The sequence below is a fragment of the Sorex araneus genome, chromosome 3 (assembly GCF_027595985.1).
Source record: "Sorex araneus isolate mSorAra2 chromosome 3, mSorAra2.pri, whole genome shotgun sequence".
NCBI classification, from domain to species: domain Eukaryota; kingdom Metazoa; phylum Chordata; class Mammalia; order Eulipotyphla; family Soricidae; genus Sorex; species Sorex araneus.
The window spans coordinates 31,571,729-31,592,025 of NC_073304.1; the positions used below are offsets into that span (position 1 = coordinate 31,571,729).

The 20,297-nt window shown below is 56.7% G+C and overlaps 1 protein-coding gene across 3 annotated transcripts in view; it reads left to right on the forward strand.

The window, feature by feature from the left end:
- The window catches only part of ACTN1 (actinin alpha 1), a 100,385-nt gene extending 81,892 nt beyond the window's left edge, over positions 1-18,493 (forward strand). Inside the window, exons 10-22 of one of the 3 annotated variants that reach the window (XM_055132724.1) lie at positions 121-351; positions 4,526-4,673; positions 7,349-7,499; positions 7,975-8,083; positions 8,516-8,656; positions 8,968-9,150; positions 9,827-9,961; positions 12,471-12,650; positions 13,635-13,781; positions 14,558-14,638; positions 15,069-15,134; positions 16,230-16,388; positions 17,734-18,493. In XM_055132724.1, the coding sequence (XP_054988699.1) occupies positions 121-351; positions 4,526-4,673; positions 7,349-7,499; positions 7,975-8,083; positions 8,516-8,656; positions 8,968-9,150; positions 9,827-9,961; positions 12,471-12,650; positions 13,635-13,781; positions 14,558-14,638; positions 15,069-15,134; positions 16,230-16,388; positions 17,734-17,892 (1,890 nt within the window). In that variant the 3' untranslated portion in view covers positions 17,893-18,493. The remainder of the gene's footprint in view (positions 1-120; positions 352-4,525; positions 4,674-7,348; positions 7,500-7,974; positions 8,084-8,515; positions 8,657-8,967; positions 9,151-9,826; positions 9,962-12,470; positions 12,651-13,634; positions 13,782-14,557; positions 14,639-15,068; positions 15,135-16,229; positions 16,389-17,733) is intronic. The other 2 variants (XM_055132725.1, XM_055132726.1) reach the window with 2 other exon arrangements.
- The last annotated feature ends 1,804 nt before the right edge of the window (positions 18,494-20,297 follow it).

Sequence of the window (20,297 nt, forward strand, 5' to 3'; positions counted from 1 at the left end):
CCCGAGCATCCCGAGATGGTTCCCACGTGGTCCTCTGTGGGAGGGGCTTGGGGACGAGGAGGGTCCTTGCTGTGCCCACCCCACCCCCAGCACGCTCCCCCTCCCCCCTGCGTCCCGCAGCTGCTGGAGTGGATCCGCCGCACCATCCCCTGGCTGGAGAATCGGGTGCCCGAGAACACCATGCATGCCATGCAGCAGAAGCTGGAAGACTTCCGCGACTACCGGCGCCTGCACAAGCCGCCCAAGGTGCAGGAGAAGTGCCAGCTGGAGATCAACTTCAACACGCTGCAGACCAAGCTGCGCCTCAGCAACCGGCCCGCCTTCATGCCCTCCGAGGGCAGGATGGTCTCGGTGAGCCCCAACCGGGTGGCCAGTCCCTCTGACTCTAGCACAGTAGCCCCTCTGCTCCGGTTAAGATAGAGGGCAGGGCGGGGCCTGGAAGTGGGCGGGGCTGGGATGTGGGCGTGGTATTATGTATGGGTGGGGCTGTTCTGTTGGACGTGGCATGCTGTGTGGGCGGGACCTGGCCAGTTCTGGAGGGCACTGGGCTAGGGTCAGGTGTATTTTTCTTTTCTTTCTTTTTTTTATTTTTTTTTTTTTTTTGCTTTTTGGGTCATACCGGTGATGTTCAGGGGTTACTCTGGCTCTGCACTCAGGAATTACTCCTGGCGGTGCTCGGTGGACCAAATGGGAGGCCGGGGATCGAACCCCAGTCAGCCAGGTGCAAGGCTGACCTGCCCGCTGTGCTATCGCTCCGGCCCCTCAGGTGTATTTTTCTTTCTAATGTGTTGACTTTACATTAATTCTGCCTGGGCTGGGGGTGTAGCACAGCGATGGACCATTTGCCTTACGTGTGCAAGACCCCAGATTTTATCCCAGTATAACACACACACACACACACACACACACACACACACACACACACACACGCATGCGCATGCGCACACACCATCATTTTTCATTTCCAGGGTACAAGCAGGCTTGAAGCCCAGACTGAGTGATGTGGGTCACCTCCCCGCCCTGGGTAGAGCCTCCTCCTTCCTGATCGTGTGGGTCAGATTCGACCTTCCAGACCCTAGGCCTCTCTGACATTCCCAGGTTTTCCTCAACCCTCAAAAAAAAAAAAAAAAGTCAGCCCTGACAGAGATAGTGTAGCTAACAAGGCACTTTCCAGTCTGTACCACATAAGGTCCCCTGAGCACAGAGCCAGAAGTAAGCCCTGAACGCTGCCAGGTGTGGCCGACCCCTGCCCCCCAGTAATTAAAGGAACATGTTTTTAAAAGTTGGACTGGAGCAGTCATACAGAGGATAAGATGCTTGCCTTACTTGCAGCTGACCTGGGTTTAAGTGGTCCCCCAGGCCCCACCAGGAGTGATCCCGGAATGCAGAGCCAGGAGTAAGTAAGCCTTGAGCACTGCCAGGTGCAGCCCCAAAACAAACCAAAAAAGTAAAAGAATCATCTTTGCAAACAAAATGGCTTTGGACAAAATGTCTCAAAATGACATATTGAACTCAGCAGGGCATAAGTCCATAGCAGTGAAAGGGATTTTTATAACAGTGGGATCTGTAGCAGTAAAAGGGATTTTTATAGCAGTGGGATCTGTTATAGAAAGTATTTTTGTTTAATAAGTAGCTTTCTTAAATTCTTACCTTGTAGGCTAGCTTTCCATGTCATCAAATAGTTCTCATGTGTGTCACTTTTTTGTTGTTGTTGTTATTCCTCTTCCTTTTTTTTTCCTTTTCTTTGTTTTGGGGTGCGCCTGGTGGTATGAGGAGCTGGTCCTGGCACATGTTCAGGGGTCACTCTTTTTTTTTTAATTTATTTTATTGAATCACCATGTGGAAAGTTACAAAGTTCTCAGGCTTATGTCTCAGTTATACAATGCTCAAACACCCATCCCTTCACCAGTGCCCATATTCCACCACCAAAAAAAAAAAAAGAAAAGAAAAAACCAGTACACATACCACCCCCCACCCCCCACCCCCACCTGCATAACTGATAAAATTCACTTCATTTTCTCTTTACCTAGATTACATTCCATATTTCAACCCAAAACTCACTATTGTTGTTGGGGTCTCAACGCTGAACTCACTATTCTTTTTTTTTTTACTTTTTTTTTTTGGGTCACACCCAGCGATGCTCAGGGGTTACTCCTGGCTCTGCACTCAGGAATTACTCCTGGCGGTGCTTGGGGGACCATATGGGATGCTGGGGATCGAACCCGGGTCGGCCGCATGCAAGGCAAACGCCCTACCCGCTGTGCTATCGCTCTGGCCCCTGAACTCACTATTCTTCTTGGAGTTTATCCCCCCAAAATACGGCCCTATTGACAAGGAAACATTTGATAATTAGTTCTCCACGAATGAGAATAAGGAGGTAAAAGGTTTAGGATTTCTGTGTTTTAGTAATTAAGTACATGGAGATTTAAGTGGGAAATTTCGTCATTTCCCTTACTGGGGCAGCATAAAGCAAAAGCTTCGTTCACGGTCTGGGGACATGGTTGCGAGAACTTGCTGGGTTCAGAAGTCATCTAGCTGGCTCTGGATGCTGGTCGTTCAGCAGCAGAGCGGCCGTGCAAACGCATGGCCACTCAGGGGTCACTCTTAACAGCGGCCGGGGGGTGTGTGAGACTTGCAGGCAGACGTGTGCGGAGCAGCTTCACAGCCTCTATTCCTCTTCCTTTAGTCATTTTTTGGGACTTGGGGAGAACTCTTATGAGGCAAAGAAATGTAGAGAAGAAAATGTCCCTATTCCGCAGGGTAGAGCCTGAGGCAAACCTTATGGAATGAACGTAGTTGGGTAGTTGGGAGGTCGGATGGGGACTGGGCGCCGGAGGGAGTGTGTGAAATGAACAGACGTCCTTCGAATAAGCTGGAGCTCAGGGAACCCAGAGGAAAAACGCCTTTGTGTGCTGTTGGTGTACAGCATCCCATAATCTCAGGCCTAGGTAGCCTTGGATACACAAGAAACTCTGGAGACAGTTATGTAATCCTTCCCAAAAAAAACGTATATTTCTTTCACGTGCATATCTTAAATGCCTCAGACTGTCTAGCTAAACCTTACTGCAACATTTAGGGAAATGGAGTCCTTTTACGGGTCACTGTCACTGTCACTGTCATCCCATTGCTCATTGATTTTCTCGAGTGGGCATCAGTAACGTCTCCATTTTGAGACTTGTTACTGTTTTTGGCATATCGAATATGCCACAGGTACCCGACTGAATCAGCAATGTGTGTGTGTCTGTGTCTGTGTGTCTGTGTATATATGTATTTGTGTGTGTGCCAGTGTCTGTGTGTGTCTGTATGCCTGTGTCTTTGTGTGTTTGTATATCTGTGTGTCTGTGTATATGTCTGTGTCTGTATATATGTCTGTATGTCTCTGTGTGTGTTTGTGTCCATGTGTCTGTGTCCATGTGTCTATGTCCATTTGTCTGCCTGTGTGTGTGTGTCTTTGGCTGTCTGTGTCCTGGTGTGTGTCTGTGTGCCTGTGTTTGTGTCTGTATCCATGTCTGTGTATCTATATCTATGTGTCTGTATCTATATGTCTCTGTGTATGGCTGTGTTTGTATGTCTGTGTCCATGTGTCTTGTGTTCATGTCTGTGTGTGTCTGTGTTTGTGTTTGTATCTGTATTTGTGTCTGTGTGTGTCTGTGTATGTGTCTGTGTCCTTGCCTGTGTGTCTGTGTCTGTGTGTCTATGTATGTATGTGTCTCTGTGTGTGTTTGTATCTGTGACTGTCCGTGTCTGTGTTTCTGTGTTCATGTCTGTGTGTCTGTCTGTGTGAGACAGACGGGAACCCCCATCCCAGGCCAGTGTCTCCTCCTGAGCTTTCCCATCAGCAGCAGCTTATCCATGACCCGAGCTGCCTGGCTGGAGGGGTACCCTTGGAAATAGACAAGTGTCGCCTCTTGGTGGAGGCAGCCTGGCCGCGGTGTCCAGTTGGCACCAGGGTAGCACACAGGCCAGGGTCAGTCTACTCCACTGCCCAGCAAGTGGATTGTCTGAGAGAATGGAGGGTAGGGAAATGTGTTCAGTTTGTCACTGCCCTTGACCCTCAGCCAGCTCAGCCCAGGTAGTGTGGGAGGTGGGGGGGGCCCCAACCTGCTTCCCTCATTGGGGTCATTGCTCTGCTTCCTGCCCCAGCCCTGACCTCAGAGTCGGATCAGCATCCCATCAGAAGTCAGACTGGGGGCTGGAGTGACAGTACTGTGGGGAGGGCGCTTGCCTTGCACACAGCCAACCCCTGTATGGTCCCCCGAACCCATCAGGAGTGAGTCCTGAAGGCAGAGCCAGGAGTGACCCCTGAGCACTGCCAGGTGTGTGCCCCATGCCCCATTAAAAAAAAAAAAGAAGAAGAAAGTCGATCTCAGGGTACCAAGGGCCCTGGGCTCTTGCGCAAGTCTGTAGGGGGTGGCCCAGGTGGCTTCAGCGCCATCCTCTGCCCAGGAAGCCCAGTGCCTGGGAGCCAAGGGGGTGAGCGGAGCTGGGAGGGAGAAGCCTTAACACACATCGCCTGTGCCCTCAGGACATCAACAACGCCTGGGGCTGCCTGGAGCAGGCGGAGAAGGGCTATGAGGAGTGGCTGCTGAACGAGATCCGGAGGCTGGAACGGCTCGACCACCTGGCAGAGAAGTTCCGGCAGAAAGCCTCCATCCACGAGGCCTGGACGGACGGTAGGGCCCCCTTGGCCTCGCCCAGGCATTTGGGGGCTCATCACTCCCCTCCCCCAAACCCTTTCCTCTCTGGCTTCTCCCTGCAGCAACTCTCTTATTGGTTCCGGGATATTCAACAAAGAGTGTAGGGGCCTGTGGGTGGCCTCCGTTTCCTCACCTGCAGAGTGGGTGAGCACTGCAGGCTGCCAGGTTTAGGAGAGTGGGGCAGATGGAAGCTCCAAGGTGCTGAGATCAGTCGCTGGCCTGGGTTGTCTCTGCTGTGGTGTCTTCTTCCCCGAGCCGCGGCCTTGGGGTTCCAGCCCCAACTCTGCCAGGCCGGAACCCTGACTGTGATCTCTCCTCTCCCAAGAACATCGGGCGATGAGCTTCCCCCCAACACTCGTGTCCTGCCGTCACAAGTCCCACAGGAAACACGTGCCCCCATCCGTGTTCCCAGCAGAGCCGTTGGTAAAGGGGGCTCCTGAGGGGACGCCCTCTCAGCCCACTGGCACTGGGCGGTTGCAGGCCGTGGGGCTCCGTGGTGCCTGTGTCACTGTGCTCGGGGTCTCAACCTCAGGCTTCTGTGTCCCTGGGACCGACCTCTGTCATCTCCCAGAAAAGCCCAGTCACTGGCGTGAATGAAGAGTGCCCGCACACACTCTGACCTTAATGCCCTCCGCAGAGCCCCTACGCCCAGATAGGTTGGGGGAGGCAAGAGTCTGGGCCCGGCAGAGATGACACTTTCTTTTTTTTTTTCTTTTTGGGTCACACCTGGCAACGCACAGGGGTCATTCCTGGCTCATGCACTCAGGAACTACTCCTGGCAGTGCTCAAGGGACCATATGGGTTGCTGGGAATCAAACCCGGGTTGGCCTCATGCAAGGCAAATGCCCTACCTGCTGTGCTATCGCTCCAGCCCCCAGAGGTGACACTTGAACCCAGTACCCCTCCTTATTGGGTTGCATGCATCTGTGTCACCAGGGCCCGGGGGACCCCCATGGAGAGGGCTTACCAGTGTGGGTGCTTGTCCTCCGGTTCCGGCCACCCCCTGTGTCTGCCCTCACTCACTGAGAGCACAGGTCCTCTCCCCAGCACATGTGCATCTTGACGCTCCGGCTGCTGTCTGCGTATTGGCCTCGAAGCTTCACTGTGGGGAGAGAAGCTGGAAGAGTCGTTCTGGGTTTTTCTTTTTTGTGCAGGGAGTTGTCTCAGCGTGGTGCCGAGGATGCAACTCAGACCTCCCCCCACGCGGAGCCTGCACAGTAGCCCCAGAATAGTCTTTTTTTCTCCAGAACAGTCTTCCCCCACCCCAACACCACACACACCTTCCTTCTGTGCGTTGTTTTAGCTGCTCGGGGGGCTATTCCTGGCTCTGTGCTCAGGAGTGCCCCCTGCTGGTGCTCAGGGAACAACACATATTCCCAGGGATGAAGCTGGGGTCCCTGCATTGCAAGGCCAGCCCTGCCCCATACTCTTTCTCTTTCTTTCTCTCTCCCTCATTTGTGCTCTCTCTCTCCTTACTCTCTCTCTCTCATTTGTGTTCTCTCTCTCCTCTCTCTCTCATTTCTGCTCTCTCTCCTCACTCTCTCTCCCTCATTTGTGCTCACTCTCTCCTCACTCTCTTTCCCCCTCTTTTCCTCCCTCCTTCCCTCTTACCCCCCTCTTTTCCTCCCTCCTTCCCTCTTACCCCCCTCTTTTCCTCCCTCCTTTCCTCTTACCCCCCTCTTTCCCTCCCTCTTCCCTCTTACCCCCCTCTCCCCCACTTCTCACCCCTGTTGGGCTGCTCAGACCCAAGGCTGGAGATGAGGAGAATCAGCCACACCTCAGGGTGCTTGGAAACTGCTTGGCTTAGAAGCAGATAGAAGAATACTAGCACAGCCGAGCGGGCTGGACTGTGGCTCGGTTTGCTTCTGAGCCACTGGGTATGAATGTTGTACTGGCGCAGCTGTCCTCCTTCCACTGTCCTGTACGACACTGTTGGCCCAGCCCACTTGTTGCTGGGTGGAGTTAGATGGTGGCTCTCACTCCTGTGTACCCACAGCCCCCCGCCCCCTGCATCGTATCTGGGGCCCAAGGAGTATCTCAGAGCTTGACATGGGTCACCCTGTCCTGCTGCTGGTCCCCAGCAAGGGCATGAGGGTGCTGGGGGCGGGGGGGGGGGGTGGACACGCCTGTGTCTGACTGTGCGCTCACACCTCAGTGGTGTCACTGCCAGCCTGGGAATTCCATTGCCGGACACCCAGTAAAGAACCTACCCTAGGGGCTGGAGCAATAGCACAGCAGGTAGGGCGTTTGCCTTGCACGTGGCCGACCCAGGTTCGAATCCCAGCACCCCATATTGTCCCCTGAGCACCATCAGGGGTAATTCCTGAGTGCAGAGCCAGGAGTAACCCCTGTGCATCACCGGGTATGACCCAAAAAAGAACCTACCCTAACTCTGGGGGGTGTTTGCAGGGGTGGGGAGGGGGGCACCTACAGGCGTGCAGGATGAGCAGCTGACGTTGGTGGCATGCAGCCGTCCGATCATACAGAACCTCTCCCCGTGTCCTGCTATGTAGCCAGCATCATAGATGGGGATGGGGAACCAAAGGAGGAACTGACCATCGGTAGCCAAGTAGCTCGGGCAGGGAGTGTGGATTCCGTCGAGCCCTGGCGCTGTGTCCTCACCCGCCCCGCTCCCCTGTCTCTGCGCCCAGGCAAGGAAGCCATGCTGCGGCAGAAGGACTACGAGACGGCCACCCTGTCGGAGATCAAGGCCCTGCTCAAGAAGCACGAGGCCTTCGAGAGCGACCTGGCTGCCCACCAGGACCGCGTGGAGCAGATCGCAGCGATTGCTCAAGAGCTCAAGTATGGCCGCGGGCGGGGCCCTGCCTGGCCAGTCACAGCCAACTAACTGCCCGGGCCCTGGGGTGCTGGGGGCCATCAGGGCCACCCTGCTGCTCAGGGGGTGCCGGGGAGCAGCGGGTGCCTTGGCCCCAGTACAGTCTCTCCGGCCCAGGAAGGGGAGCCCAGTGCAGAAGGCCGAGGGGTCAGTCCCCTAGGGGATGAGCCTCGGGCGTCACCTGCACCCAGTGCCAGGGGCCGAGTCTTTGTCTCCGGGCTTGAGGAGGCCTCGCCAGCTCCCTGCCTGCCCAGGAGTCCCCTGGCGGAGACCGACATAGCCCCCAGCTTTGCTTGGGGCAGACCCGGGGGCGGGGTAGACAGGAGTACTGCTCTGTGGGGGTCTTCCCCCCCACCCGCCCCGAGTATCCCAGACTTCCGAGGCGGTGGGGCTGGGAAAGGCCTGGTGGCTCACCGTCTCTCCGCGTCTCTCCCCTCCCAGCGAGCTGGACTATTACGACTCACCCAGTGTCAACGCCCGGTGCCAAAAAATCTGTGACCAGTGGGACAACCTGGGGGCCCTCACCCAGAAGCGGAGGGAAGCCCTGGAGGTGAGAGGGGCCATCTCCAGCTCTGCCTGCCTTTCTGCCACTTGGCTTTGCTTTGGGAAAACCTTTTATGGAGAGGGTTCGAGGCCCAACCCGGCTCTGCCTTAACGTGGGGCCTCATCTCTCGCCTGGACTCTCTGATCCTCCTGGTTGCCCCCCTCGCCCCAAGCTCTGTGCCCTGCCCCCGAGATGGCCTTTCTCTCCTCTAGCCAAGCCAGGGCTCTCTCAGGGGCCGTCAGCCGTACTCTCTTGGGGGAAGGCCCCGTGGCCTCCAGGGAGGCCCCCTTTCTTCTCCTAGCGTGGGCGGCTGCTTCTACACCGGGACCCTTGAGCTCACCTAGAGGATCTTGGCGTGCTTGGGCGGGAAGGTGACGGGGGTCGTTTCCGGAATGGCATTCTGCTTCACACCCGCCTCTGTCTGTCCGGCACGCTCAGCGGACGGAGAAGCTGCTGGAGACCATCGACCAGCTGTACCTGGAGTACGCCAAGCGGGCCGCGCCCTTCAACAACTGGATGGAGGGGGCCATGGAGGACCTGCAGGACACCTTCATCGTACACACCATCGAGGAGATCCAGGTGCGCTGCTGCCCCCCGCCCGGGCCCTGGGGGAGAGACCCTGCTCTGAGTAAGGCAGAGCAGCCTCCGGGTTTGTTTGTTTGTTTTTTGGGGGGTGACTCCCAAGCAGTGCTCAGGCTCCACTCTCAGTGATTCTTGCAAGGCCTGGTTGTGCAGACCCCGTAATTTGACATTCCGGCCCCAGGGGTGTGATTCTGCTCAGCCCACTGGGCCCTCTAACAGGCAGGTGCTGGCCCTTCCCCACGCACCTCTGCTCTGGGAAGCCCCCAGTCATTGTGTTTCCTCCTGCCACCCCTCCCCTCTCTGTCCAGGGACTGACCACAGCCCACGAGCAGTTCAAGGCCACCCTCCCTGACGCTGACAAGGAGCGCCTGGCCATCCTGGGCATCCACAACGAGGTGTCCAAGATTGTGCAGACCTACCACGTCAACATGGCGGGCACCAACCCCTACACAACCATCACACCTCAGGAGATCAATGGCAAATGGGACCATGTGAGTCCAAGGCCTGGGCCAGGCTCAGGGCGGAATGGGGGGGAGTTCACCGACTGAGCCAGTGTGAGCTTCATAAGGTTTCCTGCGGGCAGGGACGGGGGTGGATGGGGCCCAGCTATGACCAGGGGCAGCTCCTAGTTAGGTGCTCAGGAGCCTCTCCCAGTGGTGCTGTGCAGGGTGGGGTGGGGGAGGGCATGTGGTATTGGGGATCAGACACAGAGCTCCTGCACAGAAACCTGAATGAGCTCTAGCCCTCTGAGCTCTCTCTCTCTCCAGCCCAGGGCAGGTCTGTCTGTCTGCCATTGTTTGGGCTTGGCTTTTTTTTTTTTCTTTTTGGGTCACACCCAGCGATGCTCAGGAGTTACTCCTGGCTCTGCATTCAGGAATTACTCCTGGAGGTGCTTGGGGGACCGTATGGGATGCCAGGGATTGAACCCGGGGTGACCACCTGCAAGGCAAACGTCCTACCCGCTGTGCTGTCACTCCGACCTGGCTCAGCTTATTCTCACACATTGCTTCTCACATGGTTACAGAGGAGCTGCTGGCTCCATCGGGGGTGGGGGGGCTGAATTTCAGGATGCATTGGGTGTCTTCACCCGACCTCCACGTCTTCATCTGGAATCGGGGCTGATGGTCGGCAGGCTCCTGCAGTGTCCCGTGTCTGTCCCCGCCCCAGGTGCGGCAGCTGGTGCCCCGGAGGGACCAGGCACTGACGGAGGAGCACTCCCGTCAGCAGCACAACGAGAGGCTACGCAAGCAGTTCGGGGCTCAGGCCAATGTCATCGGGCCCTGGATCCAGACCAAGATGGAGGTGGGTCCTTGCCCCGCCGGCGGCACTCAGGCCCTCGCTGCTCTTGAGGCCATGAGTCTGACTGGCCAGCTGCCTGCAAGGGGTGGGGGGTGGGGGTGTGCAGAGAAGCCTGGGGGTTGATCCCTGCATCCAGCTTGAGAGAGAGACCACACAGGCAACACTGGCCAGGCCCACTGAAGGGTCAAGTCCTGGGTGAATGGCTCAGCTCATCCTCTTGGCTCAATGGGCTGCCCAGGAAGAGCCTCCTGAGGAATGAGTGGGTCCGAGAGGCTGATCTCCCAGGGAGAGAGCTGGGCCTCTAGCAAGCATGGGCTGTGTTGTCTTGGACCTGCTGGTGGGCTGCCACAGACACACACGGGGAGGTCTGGCCCAGGGTGGCTGTCGCAGTCTCCTGAGTTTATCTTTTTGTCATCGTTGTTCTGCGTGGGGAAGGAGGCATCCCCAGGTGTACTCAGAGATACCCTGTAGGATACGCAGCACACAACAGTGCTATTTGATCTCGGATTTGCTGGGGGCCACCAGGGCCACATCCAGCAAGCGGTGCTTGAGTGGTGAAGTGGAGGCTTGTGATGCCAGAGATTGAGCTCTGGGATTCATGCAAATGAGGCACGCACTCTGGGCCTCTGAACTCTCTCCCTGACCGTGTTCTGAGCATCTGGAGGACAGGAGACCACACGAGGTTTCACACGCGTGTGTGCATGGGGCATGTCCTCAGGGATTATTTGCCGGATTGAATGAGCGAGTGGACCTCGCTTTCACAGACAACTGGCATTATGTGGGTGGAGGACAGACAGATACAGGAATGAGGCCTGACCCTCAGACAAGGGTGGGACTGAGGTGGGACAAGGCAGGCATCTTTTTATGGGGGGGGTCACACCCAGCGATGCACAGGGGTTACTCCTGGCTCTGCACTCAGGAATTACTCTTGGTGGTGCTCAGGGGACCATATGGGTTGCTGGGAATTGAACTCAGGTTGGCCACATGCAAGGCAAATGCCCTCCCCGCTGTGCTATCACTCCAGCCTCCTAGCCATCTTTTTTTAAAATTTAACTTAATTTTTATAAAGTTGTTCACAATAATTTATTACATTTAATATTCCAACACCAATCCCACCACCATTACACTTTCCAACCACTATATCTTGAATATTTCCACCCTGACTCCCAAAGCCTGTTTCCAAAGCAGGACCTAAATAATTTATTTTGTATTGGTTATTCTGAATAATCTGCTAAAAATGATACCAAAAAATTTCCTTAGAGTAGTGTGTGAAGATTGTTGTATGGCCCTCTCTGTGCCCCTGGAGCCATTAAGCCTTTGATAAGAGATTACTAACACATTGTTAGAGGTTGAGCTTTGTGTGCTGATAAATATATATATATCAGCACATATATATACAACTCATCCCAGTTTTTCTTGGGGGGAGTCCCACCCGGCGATGCACAGGGGTTACTCCTGGCTCTTCACTAAGAATTACTCCTGGTGGTGCTCAGGAGACCATATGGGATGCTGGGAATTGAACTTACATCAGCCACGTCGGTCACTGTATCACTGTCATCCTATTGATCATCGATTTTCTCGACCTGGCACCAGTAATGTCTTCATTCATCCTAGCCCTGAGATTTTAGCAGCCTCTCTTTACTCATTCTTCCCAGCAGTGCTGCATTGTAGGCTCTTTTGAGACCCATCATTGTTACTGTATTTGGCATATTGAATATGCCATGGAGAGCTTGCCAGGCTCTGCTGTGTAGGTAGGATGCTTTTGGTACCTTGCCAGTTTCTCTGAGAAGGAGAACTAGGCTATATAAGAGGTCTTCTGGGAGCGTTTTGTTGTTATTGTTGTTGTTGTTGTTGCTTTTTGGGTCACATCCAGCGATGCTCAGGGGTTACTCCTGGCTCTGCACTCAGGAATCACTCCTGGCGGTGCTCAGGGGACCATATGGGTTGCTGGGAATCGATCCCAGGTCGGCCACGTGCAGGCAATGCCCTACCCACTGTGCTATCACTCCAGCCCCTTCCAGGAGGGTGCCAAGCTACTGGAAAGTGGGGTGTCTGGGTGGAGGAGACCCAGTCCCGATCCAAGAAGTTTTGGAGATCTCAGCCCCAGGTCCCGCATACCTGAGTTCCTCTGCCAGTTCCTTCATATATATATATATATATGTATTTTCCCCCAGGATTGATTCCAAGGCAGGCATAGTGGGGGTACCAGTGAGGAGATGGGCCAGCACTTGGAGGCTGTTGGAGCCGGGCTCCAGGGTCCCATAGAGGGCCATGGGCAGACTGAGAATGGGTACAGGGCATGGGACATGCCAGGCAGCCTGGACGCAGGTGATAGTCCACCCAGTGCTGACAGGCCGGCCACACACAGAGCACCTCTGCTGCAGAGGCCAGGCTTGCTGCTGCTGGCGGGCTCCAGAGGTCCCACTGGGAATCATCCGAGGGCTTGGGCCGAGCTCTTCAGGCCCCAGTCCCCGGCGGCCAGAGGGCTGACCTGGGCCTTCTCGGCGAGCAGGAGATCGGCAGGATCTCCATCGAAATGCACGGCACGCTGGAGGACCAGCTCAGTCACCTGCGGCAGTACGAGAAGAGCATCGTCAACTACAAGCCAAAGATCGACCAGCTGGAGGGCGACCACCAGCTCATCCAGGAGGCTCTCATCTTCGACAACAAGCACACCAACTACACCATGGAGGTGGGTGGGAACGAGAAACTCGCGTGGGACGGCGTGCTGGCAGATCGGTCCCCCCGGCCCTGCAAGTGAGGGGACGCCCATATGCCACGGGGCTCTGAGCCTCCATTCTGTCTCCTGGGCCTCCTGGCGGAGGTCTTCGCAGGAAGCGCAGATTTCTGTGCCAGAGCCTGAGCCCCTGGGTCTGAGCTGGGGCCCCCTTTGGTGGTGGTGGTGGTGGTGATGTTCAGGCTACACCCAGCGTTGCTGGGGGCTACTCCTGGCTCACCTCCCAGGGCCCACTCCTGGCAGTGATCAGGGGACCGTGTGGCACTGGGATCAAACCTGGATCTAGAGCATGCAAAGTCTGTGTTCAGCTGCTGAGCATTGCTCCAGCCACAGAACCTGGGTTTTATTTTTTAAAATCTGGAATTTCAACCAGCACGCCATCAACATTGGCTTAGCATCTGCTTTATGATGGCTATTTGGTGTGTACGTGTAGTGGATGTATGTGTGTGTTCGTGTCTGTGTACATGTGTGTAGAGTAGGACGTGTAGGGAATAGCCTGTTTTCTTCTTTTTTTGGTTTCTGAGCCACACCCGAGGGTGCTCAGGGGTACTCCTGGCAGTGCTCGGGGGACCCTCTGGGGTGTTGAGGATTGAACCCAGATCAGCCATTGTGCACGGCAAGTGCCCTGCCCACTGTACTATCTCTCCGGCCCCATGTTCTGTTCTTTTGTGGGGGAATCCTCCCATCTTTCCTGGTACCACATTTGCTCTCCTTTCCCACCAGACTCCACCCCAGAGTCAATTCTGGTCTCGCCTGTCCCAGGCAGGGGCCATCACCCCGCCTGGGATTCCCCTTCCTGCCTTCAGCCTTCTGGGCTCCCACACATGCTGAGTGTGAGCAGAGGCTGAGCAGGGTAGCTCTGAAGGAGGGAATAGGCAGCAGGGGGCTCAGGCCCTGTTGGGGACTCCCCTGCGCTGATGTGTCCCGGTCTTCCCACAGCACATCCGCGTGGGCTGGGAGCAGCTGCTCACCACCATCGCCCGGACCATCAATGAGGTGGAGAACCAGATCCTGACACGGGATGCCAAGGGCATCAGCCAGGAGCAGATGAATGAGTTCCGGGCCTCCTTCAACCACTTTGACCGGGTGAGCCCCCAAGTCCAGCACTGGCTTCGAGAAGCCCCCGAGCCCCAGCCCCTGGACCCTGGAGGGCTTGGGCGGCCACAAGGGCGCACCCCCTTCCCCAGGCACCTGGAGGGGAGGCGAGAGTTGCCATGAGCCTGCCCTGGCCCAGTCAGACAGGCCTAAAAAAGGACCCTGGACCCCTGACCCTTGCTTTCCAGTCCTCAGGGGCCAGACTCCCATAGCCCCGGGTGGGGGGGCTCCCCTTAGCACCCCCTTCCCCACCACACGCTAGAGGCTGTCTGAGTTTCAGCCCTGGGTTCCCGTCCCCACCCTGGTTGGATGCCCACCCCACGCAGTCCCCTAAGACTTAAGAGAGTCATGGGGGGCTGGGGGGAGCCCTGGGGTCAGGTGCTGCCCACCCGCTGCTGCTTCACTGCCCTCCAGGCCCCCAGATGGGCCAAGCACTCCCAGAGACTGGGGTCAGGGCGTCGGGGCTGGAGGTGGGCTGGGGCACTTGTATGTGTGTGGTGGGTGGCGGGGGGATGTCGGCTTCTCACCCCCATGGCTCACCGTGCTCCCCGGGAGAGGGCACCCCTGGGCCTCGCGCGTGTGTCTAACCGTGTGCACTTTTATTTCCCCCTCCCTCCCCGCCCTCCCGTCCGCATGCCTCCACCCCGTGTCTCCACACACTCACCACCACCCTCCCCCGGGGCATGGCCCACCCACCCCCACCCACCCCTCACGGCCTCCACCTCCCTGGCATCGCATGGCTCGCTGCCTGGCACGGCGGCCCCCAGGATCACTCCGGCACGCTGGGTCCCGAGGAGTTCAAAGCCTGCCTCATCAGCTTGGGTTATGATATTGGCAACGACCCCCAGGTACTCGCCGCCTGCATGGAACACACTCAGGGGTGGCGTCCGGGCCGAGAAATAACCGTGTTTCTCCCCTTTCTCTTCTCTGTCTGTCTGCGTCTATCCGGCTCTCCTCTCCTCTCCCGTGGGCTCATCTCGTCCTGCTGCTCCTGCCCGGGCCCTATCCGGCTCCTCTGTCCACCGCTCCGATCTCTGACCTCTGACCTCCACGCGCTGGCCCTCCTTCCCGTCTCCTTGACGCTCTCCATCCTCGACGGACATCTGCATCTCTCTGCTCTCTTCCTCCTTCCCGTGGACTTCCCCGCGGGTGTGCGCTTCCTCTCCTCTCCTCTGTCCCCCTCCTGACCCCTCACACTCCGCTGGCCATCTGTGCCCCATCCGTCTTCTTCCTCCTGCCTCTGCCTCGGTGCGTGTATGGGTGCCACTGGCCCCACAGAAGAAGACAGGCATCATGGATACGGATGATTTCCGGGCCTGCCTTATCTCCATGGGTTACAACATGGTAATGTAAAACCCCCTCCTGGTTTCTGGGACCGCCCCAGCCAGCCCTGTGGTGGCTCTGGTGGGCTGGAGCCCCCCGCGATTCGGGGCAGCCCTCGCAGCGAGGGTGGCCTCAGGATTCAGACCTTGAGGAAGAAGGTTTCCTGTGTGCATCCCAGAGGCCTGGCCTCTGCCTCTGAACCAGTTTCTAAGTTTACCATTGGCTGCTTGACCATGGAGCCTGGCGTTTCATGCCTGCCATGGATGCCGGCTCCCCGGGGACAGCTGGGATCGAGCGTGGTTGGACGCTCTGGGTTGGGGCTGGCTTTGCTCCATCTCCCATGAGCACAGACATGTCTTGCTCTGCCCTGCGCCTGGCTCCAGCCAGGCTCACCATCCCCCTGGCAGAGCCCCAGCCCCCTCCCCAACCTTCTCTGGGCCCCACCCCCATAGAGGCCCTCTATATAGGGCTGGGGGTCTTCACGCAACAGCCAAATGGTGACTCCTCGGCCTTGTGCAAAATGCAGGGTCTGGGGGCTGCCCAAGGCGGGCATCAGGGACAGGCTCCAGAAACCGTCCCCTTGGGAGTGAGTCCCAGCTCAGCCGTCTCTGGGGATGCTGGATGAGAAGAACCATGCCTGCCCTTTGGGACTGTGGCAGGGCACAAAGAGGGAGTTGTGAGAGGAAGCAGTGCCATGCGTACCTCTGGGACACAGCCAGGCCAGACAGATGCCCGAGTTCAAATCTCAGCTTCCCCACTTGCTGTCTGGGGTACCTGGGGCCAGTGGGTGGCCCTGCCTGCACCTTGGGCTTGGAGGCTTAGTACAGTGATGACCGGGAGGGTTGTGGTGACGGGCAGATGGAGCTAAAGACGCACAGCACCGAAGGGGGTGCCTGCAGAGAGCAGAGGGTGTGCAGGTGCCGCCCTGGCCACTAGCGTTGTGGGCATCGGCAGTATTTGCCCCAGAGATGCAGGACATCATGTCCCTGTCATACTCATAGGACATCCCAGATGAGGCCAGGGCCCACGCTGCTGCCCACTGACAGCCACGGGCGAGAGAGAGGCCAGCGGGCGAGGTGCAGAGGCTGACGGGCCTGGGTTGGCTCTTTCCTCCAGGGGGAGGCCGAATTTGCCCGCATCATGAGCATCGTGGACCCCAACCGCCTGGGGGTGGTGACGTTCCAGGCCTTCATCGACTTCATGTCCCGAGAGACGGCCGACACGGACACGGCGGACCAGGTCATGGCTTCCTTCAAGATCCTGGCTGGGGACAAGGTGGGTGTGAACTTCGGAGGAGCTCCCACCCTCCTTCGCTCTCTGGCTCTCCCAGCTCTGTATCCCCTCAGGCTCGGCTCAGACGTCAAGACGAGACATTGGCCCAAAGGGGTTCTCCTGCTGGGCCCCCCAAAGCTCAGCGAGGGACTCCTGTATCCCTGTGTGAAGTGACAGGCTGTAGAAGGAGGTGTAGGGGACAGTCTGAGACTTGGATCTGCCCCTCCTGTCATCCTCGGCACAGGCCGGGGATGGGGGGGAGGGAAGACAGGCAGGATGTGTGTGGACGAGTGCCACTGCTTTGCCACGAGAAGCTGATGGGATTTCCAGCCCACCCAAGTTCCCTCCCAAGCCTCCATGGCGAGGGAGGGGAGGAGCTTCCTGGGCAGGTTTCCTCTGTCCAGGCCACAGGCTTCTTCCCTCCCAACCGGGAGGGCGGAGTTAGGAACGGCTGTGGCAAGAGGGAGTAGAATTTCTGGCAGGTCGCAGTCAAGCTGAGAGGGACTGAAGCTGCAAAGGTCACTTAAGAGACCTGGGACCAGGACAGCCTGTTAGAGTCGGGGCCCCTGGAGCGGGAGAAGCCCAGAAACCACCTAGCTTAAACCATGGACTGGACATGATGCCCAGAGCAGGGCCTGGTCCCTTCCCCTTTGAGAAGACTCAGTCCACCCTCCTGACTGGCTCCGGGAGCAGGATTGGGGGGAAGGAGGGGTCACTATCTTAATATGGTTCTAGTGAAACCTCAAGCACCTTTTCCCACCTCAAGCCTACCTTCCCCCTACTCCCCACTTTCCCCCCCAAAAAATTAAATAAATAAAGTGGCTTCTAGGTAGCCAAATCACAGAAAACTGAATGGGAGAGCCAGGACCAGGGCTGGCAGGGGTGAGTGTGCCCTGGCAGGGCTGGGTGTGCCCCGCTATGCGCCAGCCTACTTTAATTGGGTACCTGTCTCGAGGGTCCCACTGGCCCAAGCGGCCCTACTTTGCAGTGGGAGTTCAGGGCGTGAGTTAGGGGATCGGAGGAGCCGGAAAGGCAAGCCCTCAGGAGCGTTTGATTCTCAGTCTGATCCGAAGTTGAGAGTTCCTCCCCTGATAGATCAGCAGAGAGGTGGGAAAAGGTGGAAAGGTGGGAAAGATTAGCGGTGGTCTGTCTGGAGAGCGATTGGACAGCGGGGAGGTGCATCTCCCTAGCGCACATGCGCCGTGTGCGCGCATCCTTTCTCACGGGATGCTCAGGAGCGGGCAGGCACAGGGGGCACCATCCTAGCGGCCCTGGGGACCCCGGGGTGGGGGGTGAGGAGGGGGAGCCCTTGCCCAGCCAGCCCTGACCGCCCGCTCTCCCCCCGCAGAACTACATCACGGTGGACGAGCTGCGCCGGGAACTGCCGCCCGACCAGGCCGAGTACTGCATCGCGCGAATGGCCCCCTACACCGGCCCCGACGCCGTGCCCGGTGCTCTGGACTACATGTCCTTCTCCACGGCGCTGTACGGAGAGAGTGACCTCTAACCCGCCTCTGGGCCCGGAGCCCCCAGCCCTGCCCCTCCCACTCCGTGCGCGCCCCGCCCCGCGCCCCCCCCCTCAACCCCCCTCGCTGCCCTGCGCCCCTTCCCCCGCCTGGGTTTGGTGTCTGCGCTCGGCCAAAACAAAATGGGTGAGCTGAGACCCACGTGGCCTGGAGCCTCCCTGCCCGCAAAGTGACAGTTTACAAAATTATTTTCTGCAAAAAAGAAAAAAAAAAGTTATGTTAAAAAAGGTTTAAAAAAAAAAGCAACCAAAAAGCCACATATTTTATTATAGAAGAAGTATTTTTTTTCTCCACCAGACTTACATGGAAAAGAGGAAAAGTTAACTCTTTGCACCGAAATGTTTTGTGTTGTTGTGACATAGGAAAATAACCAAGCACAATACCAGAGTCCATCCTGTCCATCTGTCCCCCACCCCGGCCCCTCGGCTGTTGTTCAGCTCCCCAGTCTCAGTCCCGCTGTGGGAATGCGGGTGGGGGGAGGTGACCTCAAGAGGCACGTTGGTGCATGTGTGTTTGCTTAGCTCACTTATCCATGAAAATATTTTATGATATTAAAGAAAATCTTTTGAAATGGCTGTTTTTTAAGGAAGAGAATGTCTGTGGCTTGGCTTCTCATTTGTTTAACTCCAGAGTGGCGGGTTGGCGCCTTGGGTCACTTCTCGAGACCTTCCTCTCGTGGCCAGGAGGCGGTGGGAGCCCATGGGCTGCCCAGGCCCTGGCCATCCCGGGACAGTTCTCGGTGCTGTCCATCCTGCTTCTCTGGTGGCGGTATCTGGGAGTGGGAAAGGGACAGCTGTGGCCCCCGCCCCTAATAGGACTTTGGCTCTGATGTATCCCATGTTGCCCTTGAGCTTCTTAACCTTACAAAGGAGAGGTGGCAGGTGGGGGGTGGCAGAAAGGGCGGGGGTGGGGGGCTGTGCCTTGCATGCAGCAGTCCAGGCCTGATCCATTCCGGGTACCACAGGCCCCCTTGAGCACTGCTGGTGCAACCCCCAACATTGCTGAGTATGACCTCCCAGCCCCTATAGGACAAAAAAGGGGCCACTCCAATGTGGTGTGGGTTTTTTTTTTTTGTAAATTTTATTTTCATAAGATTGTTTGCATTAATTAATTACATTCAGTATTTCAGCACCAATCCCACCACCATTATACCTTCCCACCATCATTATTTCGAATTTTCCCACCATCATTCAATCCTGCCTGCCACAGGCAGATGCTACATAATTTATTTTCTGTTGCTTATTATGAATATCATGAGATGTCTCATGGCCGTGAAAGCTGCCGCATGTTCCTGGAATTCTAAAATTGTAAACAATTGGGGTCTGGAGACATCTCTGCAGCAAGCTAATCCATTCAGATATTCATCTGTGAAGTCTCTGGATCAAGGCCATTGATGCACTTAAATAGCACCTGGAGGCAGTTCGTGGCATGACAGTCAAGACCCCAAAGGGGCAGAGAGACGGGAAGGCCCAGCCTGTTCCCACCGCCATGTGGCCTGGAGTCCTCAGCCTCTGGTCCTGTGTACCTGGGTGTTTCTTCTGGAAGTTTGTGGCCACCGGTTTATTTGGAGTAGGCATCTAGGTGGTTTTGCATAAGAGCCCTGCGTTGAGGATATGCTTGTGGCTGTTTAAAGGAATCCTTGAGGTTTGCCTCATGCCAGCCCCCAAGCTGCTGGGGGAGCGATGCCGTGCCAGGCACACGCAGCAGCCCTTTCAGCTCTCCTCCTGCACACCAGGCATGAGGCAGCCGATTGAACTGTCTCTCTGGCCCCCTCACTTCTGTTTCTTTTTTCCCATATCAAATAGCTCTGTGATATCCCCTCCCGTTATAGTCACACCAAGCTATTTGGGTTTGTTTTGTTTTGTTTTGTTTTGTTTTTCCCTTAGGCAGGGGCCACACCTGGCACTGCTCAGAGCTTACTCCTTCCTGGCTCTGCATTAAGTAATCACTCCTGGTGACGCTCAGGGAATCATGTGGGATGCCGGGGATTGAACCTAGGTCAGCCCTGTACATGACAAGCGCCCTACCCACTGTACTATCTCTTCAGCCCCACACCAAGTTATTTAGGGGCCATGTCACTCCCCATGCCATGTGGACCCCCGCCAGCAGCTTTGCAGCCTTCCAGGGAGCCTGCTGAAAAGTGAGGCTCACCCTAGCCTTGCAGTCAGAAACCTTTTTCAACAGACAGCGATACTCGGGGTCCCAAGACCACCCCCAGCAATGCTGAATGCAAGACCGATGGTTTTGGTGCTGCCTGAGGATCAACCAGGGCGATACCCAGTAGATTTGGGGGGTAGTTACGGAGAGATTAAAATCAAACTATTTTTTTTTTGGTTGGGGGACATCGTACCTGGTGATGCTCAGGGGTTACTCCTGACTGCACTCA